This window comes from Puma concolor, chromosome B2 (genome assembly GCF_028749965.1).
Source record: "Puma concolor isolate L17-30 chromosome B2, mPumCon1.1.hap2, whole genome shotgun sequence".
NCBI lineage: Eukaryota > Metazoa > Chordata > Mammalia > Carnivora > Felidae > Puma > Puma concolor.
In genome coordinates this window covers 109,097,156-109,111,757 of record NC_141671.1, presented here as the reverse complement: position 1 = coordinate 109,111,757, position 14,602 = coordinate 109,097,156, and the positions used below count along the sequence as shown (strand labels likewise).

The window sequence follows — 14,602 nt, the reverse complement described above, 5'->3', positions numbered from 1 at the left end:
AGTTTTTACCCTCCACATATCTACAGTCTAATAGAGGAAGATTTGTATACAGATACCTACAGTAAAAGTCACTGCAGTGAGTGACTATAAATGGTCTGGAGAGTCTGTACTATAGGAGCAATGATATGCTGGGTCTGGCTCCTACCAGCTCACATAGTTGTGATTGTGTACAGGCCTTCTCAGCTCCATATTCTGGGACATGTTGGTGGCTGGGAGTATTTACACCACAAATATCAGCATGTGCTACATATCAGGGCTTTATTTTTCAGAGAGCCTACATCCTTATCAGCTTACTGCTTGGTGGGAATATGGAGTAGAGAACAGTGACATAGCCAAAGTGATTGGGAAAATTTTCATTAAAGAGGTCAGCTTTAGTGTGAGTTTCAAATACGGTAAAGGATGAACACAAATATTTTTACTCATTCTATGTTTTATTGAATATACTATTATTTCCCAAGCACAATGTATAAGGAGTACAGAAAAATGAGGTGTGGACAGCTGGGGAGATAGGTCATTGTGAAAAATTTTGACTTCCAAGCATAGGAGTTCAGAGTTCACTCAGTAGGCTATGGGATTCTGTCAAAAGTTTATGGATAGGAGAGTACCATGTTGAAAATTTCATTTTAGGAAGCTTAATGTGGTTGTGATTTTGAAGTGAGGATGAAATGGAGACATCTCAATAACCTACAGTGTCTGAAACAGAACTCTTGAATACACATGATGCACCCAACCATCACCCCTCAACAGAAACCAGACTCCTCCTCCTAGAGTGTGCTGTCCATTCACTGCTCAGCCATCTCTGACTCCTCGTGCTGTGCCGCCAATCAATTCATCAGCATTTCCTGCTGCTCTCCCTTCAAAGTACACCTAGGATCTGATCATTTCCCAGCATTCCCTCCCCTACCAGCTAGTCCAGGCCACTTGCAGTTCTCTCCTACACTGCAAATGGAATCTGCACTTGGTCTTCCTGCTGTTTCTCTCGTCTGCCTACATATTATTTCCCAACCAGCCAGAGTGATGCTTTTAAAATGTTAAGTTGGATCATGTTACTCTCTTGCTTCACACTTTCCACCATCAGATTATAATCCACACTTTTACTGTGGCCTGTAGTAGCCTTATGATTTGTCCCCTACCAACATCATCTCCTGCCACTCCTTCCCTTCCTTTTCTGCAGTCCTGCTGGAAGACTTGGAATTCCTGGAACACACACACACACACCAAGCTTACTCCATCTCAGGGCCTTTGCACCTGCCTCCACATGGAACCCATTTTCCCTAGATCTTTATGGCTTTCTTTCACTTTGTTCAATTCTCTGCTCAATCTTAACTCTTCAAAAAGATCTTCCTTAGCCACTTTCTCTAAAATAGCATCCTCCATCACTCTGTGTCCTCCTATTCTGCTTTGTGTTTCTTCAAAACACTTATTACTGTATAGCATCATATTATTTACACTGTTAGAATGTAGTTCCATGAGAGCTGGGCCTTTATCTGTGCTATTCACTGTTGCACACCCAGATGCTTAAACTCCCTGGCATATAGCAAGCACTTGATAGTTGTTTGATGTAGTGAACAAAAACAGACACGGCTACTGAAGAGGCATTTGTCAAACATATGAAGTACAAATAATTCTACCCATTTAGGACCTGAATTAAGTTTATTTCATTGAGAACACAAGGGAAACTATAAAGAAAAAAAACATGTAATTTGATGGAATACTTTGGTAAAGGAGAAATAAATGTTAAAGTTGACTGAATTTGAAGCCAGAATAATCAAAAGGAAAAGCATCATCTGAGAGAGGGAAGTCATGAGCTCCTTAACTGGGGAGAAGGGGGATGATGAGATGGTCAGTTTGGTTTTAGATGTAGTGATTCTACCATCAGAGGAAATTTTGGAATTCTTCACACTCAATTGGAAAGATCAATGACATGAATGAGAAGTAGAGCATTAAAATAAGTGCTGGGGACACTTGGGTGGCTCAGTCAGTTAAGCATCCGACTTGGCTCATGTCATGATCTTGTGGTTCCTAAGTTTGAGCCCCGCATCGGGCTACATGCTGACAGCATGGAGCCTGGAGCCTACTTTGGATTCTGTGTCTCCCTCTCTCTCTCTGCCCCTCTCCCCTTCACACTCTGTCTCTCTCCCTCTCCCAAAAATAAACATTAAAAAAAATTTTTTTTTAGTATTTCAAAAAAAAAAAGTGCTGTTGATCAAGAACAACTGAGAAGCCAGCTTCCTATGGCTGTTGCAGACTGTGTTCTGATATTAATTAATTAATTAATTTGTTAATTAATTAATTTATTTGTTTATTTATTTGAGAGAGAGAGAGAGAGAGAGCATTAGCTGGAGGGTGGGGGGCAGAGAGAGGTAGAGAGAGAATCCCAAGCAGGCTCCACCTGCCAGCACAGAGCCTGATGCAAGGCTCGAACCCATGAACTATGAGATCATGACCTGAGTCGAAGTTGGACACTTAACACACTAAGCCACCAAGGCACCCTGAAATAATTCTAACCTTTTTAAAAATATGGCTACTGAAAACTTTGTTTTTAATAAGAAAATTTAATTTTTTAACATTTATTTGTTTGTTTTAAGAGAGAGCATGAGAACAAGGGAGGGACAGAGAGAGGGATAGAGGATCCAAGGCAGGCTCCTTGCTGATAGCACAGAGCCCAGTCCAGGGCTTGAACCCACAAACTGTGAGATCATGACCTGAGCTGAAGTCAGATGCTTAACTTACTGAGCCACCCAGGTGCCTCTGGCTACTGAAAACTTTTAAAATTACACACATGGCTCTCAGTTATAATGCTGTTAGACAGCAATGGTCTAGACTATTTAGATCAAAAACTCAAAGTAAATTTGGCTCAGTGCTCATTTTGCTAGCTCCATCTCCTAACTCTTAAATTAAGTTTTACATTAGGAAGGAATTCTCTTTAAAAATTGCATTTCTGCCTACTGAAAAAAAGATTATATTTGCATCAGTTTTTATGTTTTTTAAATTTTTTTAATGTTTATTTTTTAGAGAGAGGGAGAGACAGAGTGCTAGCAGGGGAGGGGCAGAGAGAGAGAGAGAGACAGACAGACAGACAGACAGACAGACAGAATCCGAAGCAGGCTCTAGGCTCAGTTGTCAGCACAGAGCCCAATGTCGGGCTCAAACTCAAACCACGAGATCATGACCTGAGCCTAAGTCAGACGCTTAACCGACTGAGCCACCCAGGCGCCCCTTATGTTTGTTTTAAAAGAATAACAATACTGCCTTTTAATGGAAGAACAGATACAAGTAGTTTCTGAGGTAGAGATTAGAAAGAGAGCTGGAATAATCATCTCTTCCCAGCTAGCTCAAAGACCTTGACAGAGCCCTGAGCAGTGATAGGACATCAATGAAGCTGACCCTGAAGGTTCTGAACCCTCTCCCTAGAAATTAGGAGAGCAGGAAACTTTCTAGAAAAACATCAGAGATCTAGCTTGAGCCCGGGGAGAAGAGATGACTGGAGTAAGGAAAAGGGAAGTCAAAGGAAAAAGCAGAAGACCGAAGTGTAATAAAACATAGAGAAAAGCCACCTAGAATAGAGAGTGAGAATAGCAGGCAGGACCCAATTTTGCTTTCTCAGAAAATGTGCAATGGAATTAAAGTCTACCAAAACCCAGCCAACATCCATTATCTTCCATGCTTTTAGTTCCTGGATTCAAAGTTAATATGCAGTCTTTTCCTTAGTAAATATGAAAGTTTGTTCTTCATTTCTCTTCAGTCAAAAAAATTTATGATGTTGGAGCCCCTGGGTGGCTTAGTCAGTTAAGCATCTGACTGGCTCAGGTTATGATCGCATGGTTTGTGAGTTCGAGTCCCACACAGGGTGAGCTCAAGCCCCACCGTGGGTGAACACAAGCCCTGCTTTGGTGAGCCTTGCTTCTCTCTCTCTCTCTGCCCCTCATGGGACTCTGTCTCTCTTTGCCTGTTGCTCACTTGCACCCTCTCTTTCTTTAAAAAAAAATAATAATGACATTATTTTAACTATATTATATCCTCTTTTATCAGACTTAAGTTGTTAGTGTTCTTCATCTTGAGATTTTTTTCCAAGATAAATAGTACTAAATTGTTTTCTGAATTAATTCACAAATCTAAAAATGTTCATTTTCTTTTCCCTACCCAAACCTCCCTTTTTAGAAGTTTATCCAGTTCTTAAATTGGTACCTTTAGAAGAAGAGACTGAAGAGATGGAACAATGATGCCTACACCTGGCTTTAAAAAGAGATGCTTAAAATACTGGGTAGTGATTAATGTGTACTAAGCATATATATAAGTTCTGCAAAATACTATAGTAAGACCTTTGATGAAATGCAGAGCAGTTTGTGCCTCTTTCAGAGGTAGCAGGACCCAGAACACATCTGAAAAATACTTATGAACATTGAGATAGCACTGTAGTAACAAATCAACTTAATATATTTCTATTTCATATGACAAGGTACTAAAAAAAAGCATTTTGGATCTGAAAAATTTCAATGGGTATATGATTATACAGTTATTTAAGATAATCTCTGAGGAAAGTGTTAAGAATTATCTAACATTAGCTTGTCTCTAATTTCATTTATTGTGTGCCTGTTATTACTACTTTAGTTTAAATACTGAACAATTGTTCATGAATTTTTCTTCAATTTTTTGCTTTAGGAGAATTATTTTTTTAATTTTTTTTTTTTTTTTTTTTGAGAGAGAAAGAGCACGAGCAAGGGAGGGGCAGAGAGAGAGGGAGACACAGAATCTGAAGCAGACTCCAGGCTCTGAGCTGACAGCACAGAGCCTGATGAGGGGCTCGAACTTATGAACCACAAAATCATGACCTGAGCCGAAGTTGGATGCTTAACCGACTGAGTCACCCAGGCACCCCTAGGATAATTATTAAAGTTGTGATTTTCACTCTTAAAACTTAAGTTTGTTGGTTGCTTTTCTGTAGATATTAGTAAAACTTGAAATTAATATTAGAAAAGGACTTTACATAATTTGCTTTAAAAAATTACCATATTATATATTAAATATTGAATTTTGTAACATTTCATTAGGCTTTAACGTATTTTACTTGAAGTGCAGTGTAAGATCATTGTACCTATTGTTTCAAGGAAATCAAAAATTTGATAAGTGACGTTTCTTGTTTTAGTAATGAGAATTTTATTCTGTCGACATTTGATGACATTTTGACATCTGTCAAAAATTTAGTGCTGATAACACCATGTAGTGTGCTAGACCCATAATGGAGTCATAATAATCTCTGCCTTCCCAATGCTTATAATCTAGAAAGGAAGGAAAATAGAAATAACAGTTGGATACATTAACTCATTATAACTGTAGTACACAACATGTGTACCATGGGAACCTAACATAGTCTGGAAACTTGGGGAAGGTTTCTTTGCCTATAGGATCCTTTACCTAAGACCTGGAAGAGAGGCAGGAATCAGGGAAAGAGGAAAAGAACAGCATCCTAAGCAGAAGGGGACATATGTGCAAAGGCCCTCAGGCAGCCCCCAAACACCTTTGCTCTGGAGAGTAGAGAGCCAGGAAGCTGGGGAGGTAAGCAGGGTTGGATCACTTGGGGTCTTGTGATCCCCAAGGCTGGGAGTTTATCTAAAGAGCGATGAGGAGCTGTTGGAAGATTTTAATCAGGAGTATGAAATACTCAAGTATTATAATTTCAAAATTCTGCAGAATGGAGAATAGAATACAGTGGGACAAGTTAGGTGCCATTCAACAAATATCGTTCCCTCTTGTCGGTCTTTGTTTTGATCAATATTTTGAGGAAATAGTATATTTGGTATAGTCACTAGTTCATTTCTGTGAGAGGAATCGTTTCGAAGTCTTAGAATCTTTTGGCCTCTGTCAACAGGATTTTTGCATGATTTGGATGTATGTATTTTTTCTAAATAACTTTTTTCTTTTTAACTTTGAAGCTTTCTTTTTACTGCTTATGTTATTATGGGGGAAAGGAAAAGTAAGGTAGAGAGTAGCAAAAACTAAATAATAAAAATCCATATCATTCAGTCTTGAAATAAGCATTCATTGATCCATTTACATTTTGCCACATACCTTTAGGCACTTTGGATACAAACTGTGAATAAGACAGTCATTGTCCTCCAAAAGCCTGTAATTCAGTGGATTTTAATATTTATATACCAATATGTTTACAAATTGCAAACATGTAAAACCTTGTGCTATTTTCTAAATGAATAAACTCAGGTTTAGAATAAATGTGATGATTCCTAAGAGCATAGTTTCTTACATACAAAGCTCTAAATTTCTTATTAAGCACAGCAACTTTTTATTTTGTTTTCTTTCTCACTTATCTGAAAGTCTGATTATATTCATCTTTCAAGAAAAGAAATTCCAGGGGCGCCTGGGTGGCGCAGTCGGTTAAGCGTCCGACTTCAGCCAGGTCATGATCTCGCGGTCCGGGAGTTCGAGCCCCGCGTCAGGCTCTGGGCTGATGGCTCAGAGCCTGGAGCCTGTTTCTGATTCTGTGTCTCCCTCTCTCTCTGCCCCTCCCCCGTTCATGCTCTGTCTCTCTCTGTACCAAAAATAAATAAACGTTGAAAAAAAAAAATTAAAAAAAAAAAAAAATTCTGAAACACATTCAGTAGGCTTTCGATGTTGAGAAATCAGAGTGCTATCAGTGGAAGAGGATGTCCTGAGGCCCTTTTTACTCAAAAACTAACAAGAAGCTTAAGTTGTTTTAAAACAAATGGACTGGGGCGCCTGGGTGGCGCAGTCGGTTAAGCGTCCGACTTCAGCCAGGTCACGATCTCGCGGTCCGTGAGTTCGAGCCCCGCGTCAGGCTCTGGGCTGATGGCTCAGAGCCTGGAGCCTGTTTCCGATTCTGTGTCTTCCTCTTTCTCTGCCCCTCCCCTGTTCATGCTCTGTCTCTCTCTGTCCCAAAAATAAATAAACGTTGAAAAAAAAATTAAAAAAAAAAAAACAAAAACAAATGGACTATTATATAGGGCATCAGTTTTTATCAACATGGATCTTGCTTATATAGAATGCTTGCTGAGTAACATCTTTGCATACAGACTTTTAGTTCATCCAATATTCTTTCAAGCAGACATTTACTTGGGGAATCTCATCTGTGTTATGGCATAAATACCATCTATGTGTCAGTGACTTCCAAAGTTAAATCTCTAGCCTTGATATTTTCACCTGAACTCAAAATCATTTGATTGGATAATTGGCATCTCAAATTTCACCTGCCTGACTCAGAAATACTGATTCCCAATCTCCGTCTGCCAACCCATCATCTTCATTTCTTGGCACTGCTTGTGGCTCAGAACAGAAACTGAAGAGTCATCCTTGATTTCTCTTTCCTTTATCTCTCATGTAATCTGTCAATCCTATTTATTCCACCTCTAAAACATACCATCAGCTTTTATCTACCCTAGTAAATACTGCACCAAGCTTCCTATCCAGCCTCCCCAATGTCACTTTTCTTCAGAAGTACTCAAAGCAGTCTTTTATGATGTAATCAGATCTTGTCATTCCCCTCCTTAAAATTCTCTCGAGGCGCTTCATTGAATTAAAGCTCTTATTCTGACTCCTTTATTGTCCTATAATACCCTAAGACATCTGGCCCCTGAAAAATCACCCATCTTTTGTCATCCTCACAAACCTTCCCCCCAGCACACATATCATATATACATGTACATCCAGTCACTCACAACTCACTTCCACCTCAGGCTCTTTGTGCTAGCTAATCCATTTGCCTGGACACACTTTCCCCAGGATCAGTTATCTCATTTTGTGGCTGGCTTTTTCATTGATTTCAAGTTCAAATTTCACTTCTTTCAAAAGATCTTTCCTTACCATCTACCCAATATCACTTCCAGTCATTTCCTATCACAGCAATCTTTTTTTTTTTTTATTGTAGAATACTACAATGTCATCAACTTCTTATTTTTGAATTTGTTTTTTGTATGTTTGTTTTATGGTCTTATTCAACTCTCTATATCACTCTGTACTTAAGATTATTTCCTGGAATTTAATAGTACCCCAATAAAGATTTTTTAGTTGAAAAACTAATCTTACTTCATTTATGTATTAACCAATTAGGGTATTGTGACCCAATAGCACTAGTGCGTTTCCCCATTGCTGCAGCCAAGTCTGTGATGTAAGTCACCCCAGGTCACAGCTCAAGGACCATATCTTTTGGTTTAGATATTTCCATGGCCTGTAAGAGTGTGTTGACAGAGGCAGTACCCATGTGAGTTTAGATTCCAAATGTTCAAATACACTTCTGTTGTACAGAATCTAAAGTCTAGAATTCCTAAGGGAAGACCTGGCATGCCATTTTGATATGTTGTGTTAGCCTAGCTTATCAATTAGTTCAGGAATCCTAAATAACATACATATTTAGGTCTGATGATATCTTAAAGAATGAAAAATCAAATCTACTTACTAAGTAAATGCCATACATTTTAGATTAACTTCTAGTACTAGAACATCACTTCTGAGAAATAAAAGAAGTAAAACAAACAAGAAAAACAATTAAAAGTCCCTTAGCTTTTTGTAAATTTTGTAAAGTCTGGAGAAGTGTCTTTTTAGTATATAAAGAATATTGAGTATGAGAAAGCATGAAGAAAAAGTAAATAAAATTAATATGACATGTATATAAAAGAAAAAGTATGCATTTACAAAATATATATTATGTATATTATGTATTCTGTATGTAATTTTATGTATTAAATGAATGAGAAACTTTAAATTGATCAGTTATGGAATAACTAAATAGAAATTAATCTTTTTTTTTCTCAGCTTATTTTTATAACTGATATATTTGTATCTTAAACTGTATCTTATATTAGTCTAAATAAATTGTTTACCAAATAAAAACTAGTTTTAGCTTATGACACACTAAGGAATAATCACATTATGAAAGAGAGAATTATTTTCTGTCTGAAAATTTAATTATAGTGTCCAAAGTAGAAAGTATTCCACAGGCACTTATTTAAATTACTAATATAAATTTAAAATACTATTTTGTATTTTTAGAAAGCAAAAAAAAATGAGGCAATTGAAAATGAAATCACATTTTCTCTCATATTTGGGGAAAGAGAGGGTGTGGGTATTTCCAGTTGTTTTATATCACTGAAAATTTCAATGAACTTCTGAAAAATGAACCCAGATCATAAATAATTTTGCCAAATATATCCTAGAAAATAGGACTGAAGAGATATAAAAGCATCTCTTCTTTCTTTCCCCTAAATATAAAATCAGATTATTAGTAAATGTTCACATTTTTAATGATTATGTCATATTTATTTTTGGCCCCCAAATTATATAGTCAATCAAGTTAGTGTTTCAGTTCTCATCTGCTCATTTCTCTTGAGAAGTCTTTCATGAGCTTATATTAGTACTGAGTATAATGCTTTGAAGCATTTTATATTGTAGATTTCTGGGAGGAATTTAGAACAGTAAGATTTCTTCTACGTCCTTCAATAACCATTATCTTTTCAACTGAATTCTGATTTATATGTACTGGCCTTCAGTATTTTGCGTAGGTAAGTCTGCCATCCCACAAGCATCAGATACTGTCTTAAGGGACTACAGATAATTTAGATTGTGTGTCTTAAGTTTTTTGGTCTAATTCCTTTCCGAAAAACTGTTTTCAACTTATTTTTTCTTGAGCATATTATAACTAATGTTCTGTGTTTTACTCTCCCTTTTATATTCCTCTTTCTTTCACTTAGTTGATTTCTGAATGTTTCCCTTTATTCCTTTGATCTTTTCTTCCTAGCGGCACTCTCTGGGTGAAGCTTTGCATAAATCTATCAACAATGTAAGTGAACGGCACTTACAATTTGTACACAAGGGCATGTTGCACTTTTGATTTTGCATAAATATCATCACTGCTTTACAGCTTTAACTTACAATATAAAAAATACACTTCGGTATTCAATAAGTTATGTTTCGTATATGGGTAACAAAAGCTTCTAACTTTCAGCCATTTGTTTGTGTATGTGCATACCTCTACCACATTGTATTAATAAGCAAATTTTTATTACAAAGCCGAGCAAGATTTTACCTTTCAAACATAGAATTCGTTATTTAAATTACTCTGAAAAATATTTTTGAAAACTGTTAACTACTTGACTGTCAAAACAATGGAAATAAGTGTAAATATATTTTTTCTTTTGGTAAACTAGTTTATTTTTTGAAAAAGTAATATCAATTAACAGGTGTTAGTTGTGAAGGTTCATGAGATTCAGGACATATTTTATATTTTGATGTTGTAATTATGAAAAGATTTAAGTGAAATGAAGTAAGTTCCTTTCCTAGGAATTGCCAAAGCTATTGTTTTTACTTAAATATGCAGAAATTAAGCTTTAAAGTAATATTCCAATATAAACACCTCTTTAAAAAATTTTCATATATAATATGAAAAGAAAAAATGAAATTTATGTTTACCGTTCCCAACATTGTTCTTTAAAAAAAACAGAGCTGAAGATCTTTGAATATTTATTTGATATCCTAGGCCAGAGGTTCACCAACTTTTTCTATAAAGCACCAGGTGGTAAATACTTTTGGCCTTGTAGGCCCTGCAGTTTTTCTGGTAGCTACTTGACTCTGTTGCTGTTGTAGGATGAAAGTGGCCCTAACAATATGTGAACAAATCTGTGTGGCCGTGTTCTAGTAAAACTTAATTTACAACAGGCTGCAGTGTGGCAACTCCTGTCCTAGAGGACTCAAAGCTTGAGTCTAGAGATGTCCTATAAAATTTTGATATTTCTGGAGTGAAACTATTTCCTCATACCTTTCTAAATTATTTCTACTATGCAAGAAAAGACAACTTTATCTACCTTTAAAATTAAACTTTGCCTATGGAAAGAGCCCAAATGTCCATTGATGGATGAATGGATAAAGAAGATGTGGTATATACATACAATGGAGTATTACTCGGCAATCAAACAGAATGAAATCTTGCCATTTGCAACTACAGGGATGGAACTTGAGGGTATTACGCTAAGCGAAATTAGAGAAAGACAAATATATGATTTCACTCATATGAGGACTTTAAGATACAAAAGACATGAACATGAAGGGAAGCAAAAATAATATAAAAACAGGGAGGGGGACAAAACAGAAGAGACTCTTAAATATAGAGAACAAACAGAGGTTTGCTGGAGAGGATGTGGGAGGGGGGATGGGCTAAATGAGTAAGGGGTTTAAGTAATCTACTCCTGAAATCATCATTGCACCATGTGCTAACTAACTGGGATATAAATTGTAAAAAATAAATAAATTATAGAAAGTTAAAAAAATTAAACTTTGCTTTCTACCTAAAACATAATTAGAAATACATGAATACATTGAACATCATTTTTAAAATATATTTTTAAAAATTTTTTAATGTTTATTTATTTTTGAGAAAGAAAGAGACAGCATGAGCACAGGAGGGGCAGAGACACAGAATCTGAAGCAGGCTCCAGGCTCTGAGCTGTCAGCACAGAGCCCAACACAGGGCTTGAACTCACCAACTGTGAGATCATGATCTGAGCCATAGTCAGATGCTTAACCGACTGAGCTACCTAAGTGCCACTAAAAAATGTATTTAAAAATAAGCAACAAAGATATTTATCCCATTGTTGGTGAAATAAGACTACAGTTAGAAATTCACATATAACCTAGTAAGGATTTGGGCATGATCACTATATTAATCCAGTCTTTTTGACAAATATACTGATTGGGATAGAGGTAAGAACCCAAATAAGGTAAGATTATTGTCAGAATTGTACTTCAGAATACTTGTGACAACATAGTCATCTTTACTTAAATAGTTATAAATGGAAAAACCTTAAATTGAAGTTAAATCAGTAAGTAGAATGAGAATGCCTTGATTCATCCATATAAAAGGTAAAAGGAGTTGGTGACACAATGAAATCCCCATTAATTAATTCCCTTTGGTAACATCAGTCATTGAGGATCAGCTCTTCTAAGTTGTCCTCATCCAAACAAAACATGACTGTGTCAGTGTTGTTCAGCAGAGTGAGCAACTACCCACCCCCTCCACACATTCTTGCCCAGCCTTCCATGCAAACAGTTGTATGCTATATACTGTCTTGTTCTAAAAGACAAGTGGTTATTGAGACCTTTGTCCTTTATAAAAGCTGTCTAGGGGCGCCTGGGTGGCGCAGTCGGTTAAGCGTCGGACTTCAGCCAGGTCACGATCTCGCGGTCCGTGAGTTCGAGCCCCGCGTCGGGCTCTGGGCTGATGGCTCAGAGCCTGGAGCCTGTTTCCGATTCTGTGTCTCCCTCTCTCTCTGCCCCTCCCCCGTTCATGCTCTGTCTCTCTCTGTCCCCAAAATAAATAAACGTTGAAAAAAAAAATTTTTTTTTTTAAAAAAATAAAAGCTGTCTACTTTCTTTCAACTAAGAATGAAAGAGTGGGAACATACTGCAGAAATATTTTAAGGACATTAAGTAGGCATTTTTGGGGTTCTTAATTGATAAATTCAGTTTATAGGTTTTCTTAGAAAAATACCAAGAAATTATGAACAATTGAGAATTTTCTCAGAATGGTCATAACTTTCCTAAGCTTAAATTTACTTTTTTAGCTAGACTCTTCAAAAATAGCAAATTAGTGGTTAAAAACAAACAAACAAAAAAAGGAGCTAAAATATTCAGGGACCTTCAAATGTTTTACATGAACATTTACAGAAGTTGTTGATATAGTAATAAGTTTTCTCTAAGCCTGTGTTAGCAGTTTTTAATGTTGCTTTATATATTTGAAAGTATTGAACTGGTATCATATGGTTTAGACTTTCTTATAATTTGTGTTGACTTTTCTTGTCAAAATTGTTAAGTATTTTGGCCTAACATAATTCCATATCCCATGTTGACATCCTATCACATCCAGTACTTCAGATTTGATTCATTTTCTATTTTGAGGGTGTTTTTTCATACACCATTGTGAAGGTAGAGAGTCCTTGTGAAATTGCCCCTAGGAAATAGATAAAACTTTCCATTCTCCAGAAAAATGTATCCATATGTTTTTAATTTTAGTCTTTTTGAAAAGTTTACAACACTTTATATTTGAAAATATATCAGCGTTTTAAGTGGTAGAGGTCCAAGGGTAGCAATTTCTATTGGCCTTTAAAACTGTTTGCAAAATATCTCGTAGCTATTAATCAATAGAATATACTATATAATTCATATCCAACTCCTGTGGTAAGAATTTTTTAAATTACTAAAATTCTTTTCTGAAATAAGGATTCTTTTGGTTTATTTAAAACCAACAAAGCAAAAAGCATTAAAATTTAAAATTATAACACATGTAAATAAACTAATACCACATAACTAGATACTTTGAATATATAATTTGAACAACCATTCTCATTCATTTATGAGAAATGGCTTTCTATAATTCTGTAATAAAAGTACTGATAAAGATTGCCTATACTATTTGATGTGAAGTCTATCTTTGTTCTCTTTTATTTTGAATTAATGAAGTTTTATATTAATTATGTATTTTCATAAAATATACTCAGCTGTTTAAGTTACAGCTATACATAAAACATTAGTTCATTTTACATTGCTTTGCTCATTATTTCTGTGTTTTAAAGTGCCATGTAACTGTCACATTGAATAAAGGCTGATAATTTAATGCAATGCTACTAACTTATAAAATGAGCGAAATAAGTTTTGATGCTGCATTGCATGATAAAGGCTTTCTGCATATGGTATTGAGCATGAATCTAGAGACTTTATATAGCCTTAATATTATTTTGGTGTGCTTTTAAAGTTAAGAATACAGAATATCTAAGTATATTTGAACACTAAATTGCATGATAATGTCTTTTTTGCATATTCTTTATATTTTATTGAATATAGATAACAAAAATTGATCTTATATCCCAAAATGAAAAATAATACTTTGGAATTTTTTCAAGGTAAACTATATTATTTTGTAAAATATTTAAATGTATTTCATTTAAGCTAGAGAGGTTTGAAAGTGTCCTTAGATTTTTTTTCTTTTATAATTTTTTTTAAAGTTTATTTATTTTTGAGAGCAAGAGAGAGAGGGAGACAGACTTCCAAGCAGGCTCTACACAGCACAGAGCCCAACATGGGTCTCAAACTCGGGAACTGCGAGGTCATGACCTGAATCAGAATCAAGAGTCGGATGCTTAACTGACTGAGCCACCCATGTGCCCCAAAAGTGTCCTTAGATTTTAAATATGTTACTGTTCTATTACTGTGGTTTATCATTTTAAATACTCTATTTCTTCATAAGTTTCATCCTTAAATAGTTAAAATGTGAGTCCACTGTAGTCCAATTAACATATGGGAGAGCTCTTTTTGATGCACTGAATTTTTGAAGTGGGTATTGCAGAAAATAAGATGCACTGCTATGAACTGATTGGCTTCTTACTAATCTAAGTGCACACTTAATTAAAGGACTGGACCCATGGCTACTACTAGTCCATATGGTACCTGTGTGCAAGTTTGAAAAACATGCCCCCTTTCTTTGAGTGTATGCAGATGCATACGAGGGCAGATAGCTTAGTGAGCAGTTTGTTCACTGGTCCTTACTTGGCCAGGGGCCAGTTAATCACTTTGAAAATATCAATCA

The 14,602-nt window shown here is 35.8% G+C and overlaps 1 protein-coding gene across 11 annotated transcripts in view; it reads left to right on the top strand.

The window, feature by feature from the left end:
- The window catches only part of FAM184A (family with sequence similarity 184 member A), a 124,004-nt gene that overhangs the window by 76,629 nt on the left and 32,773 nt on the right, over positions 1 to 14,602 (top strand). For 7 of the 11 annotated variants that reach the window (XR_015251505.1, XM_086707700.1, XM_086707699.1 and 4 more), the window contains exon 10: positions 9,767 to 9,808. The exons of the other annotated variants lie outside the window; for them this stretch is intronic. Coding sequence is in view for 6 of the 7 variants with exons in the window: in XM_086707700.1 (XP_086563826.1) it covers positions 9,767 to 9,808 (42 nt within the window). In the remaining variant the exon portion in view is untranslated. The remainder of the gene's footprint in view (positions 1 to 9,766; positions 9,809 to 14,602) is intronic. 11 annotated transcript variants of the gene reach the window in all.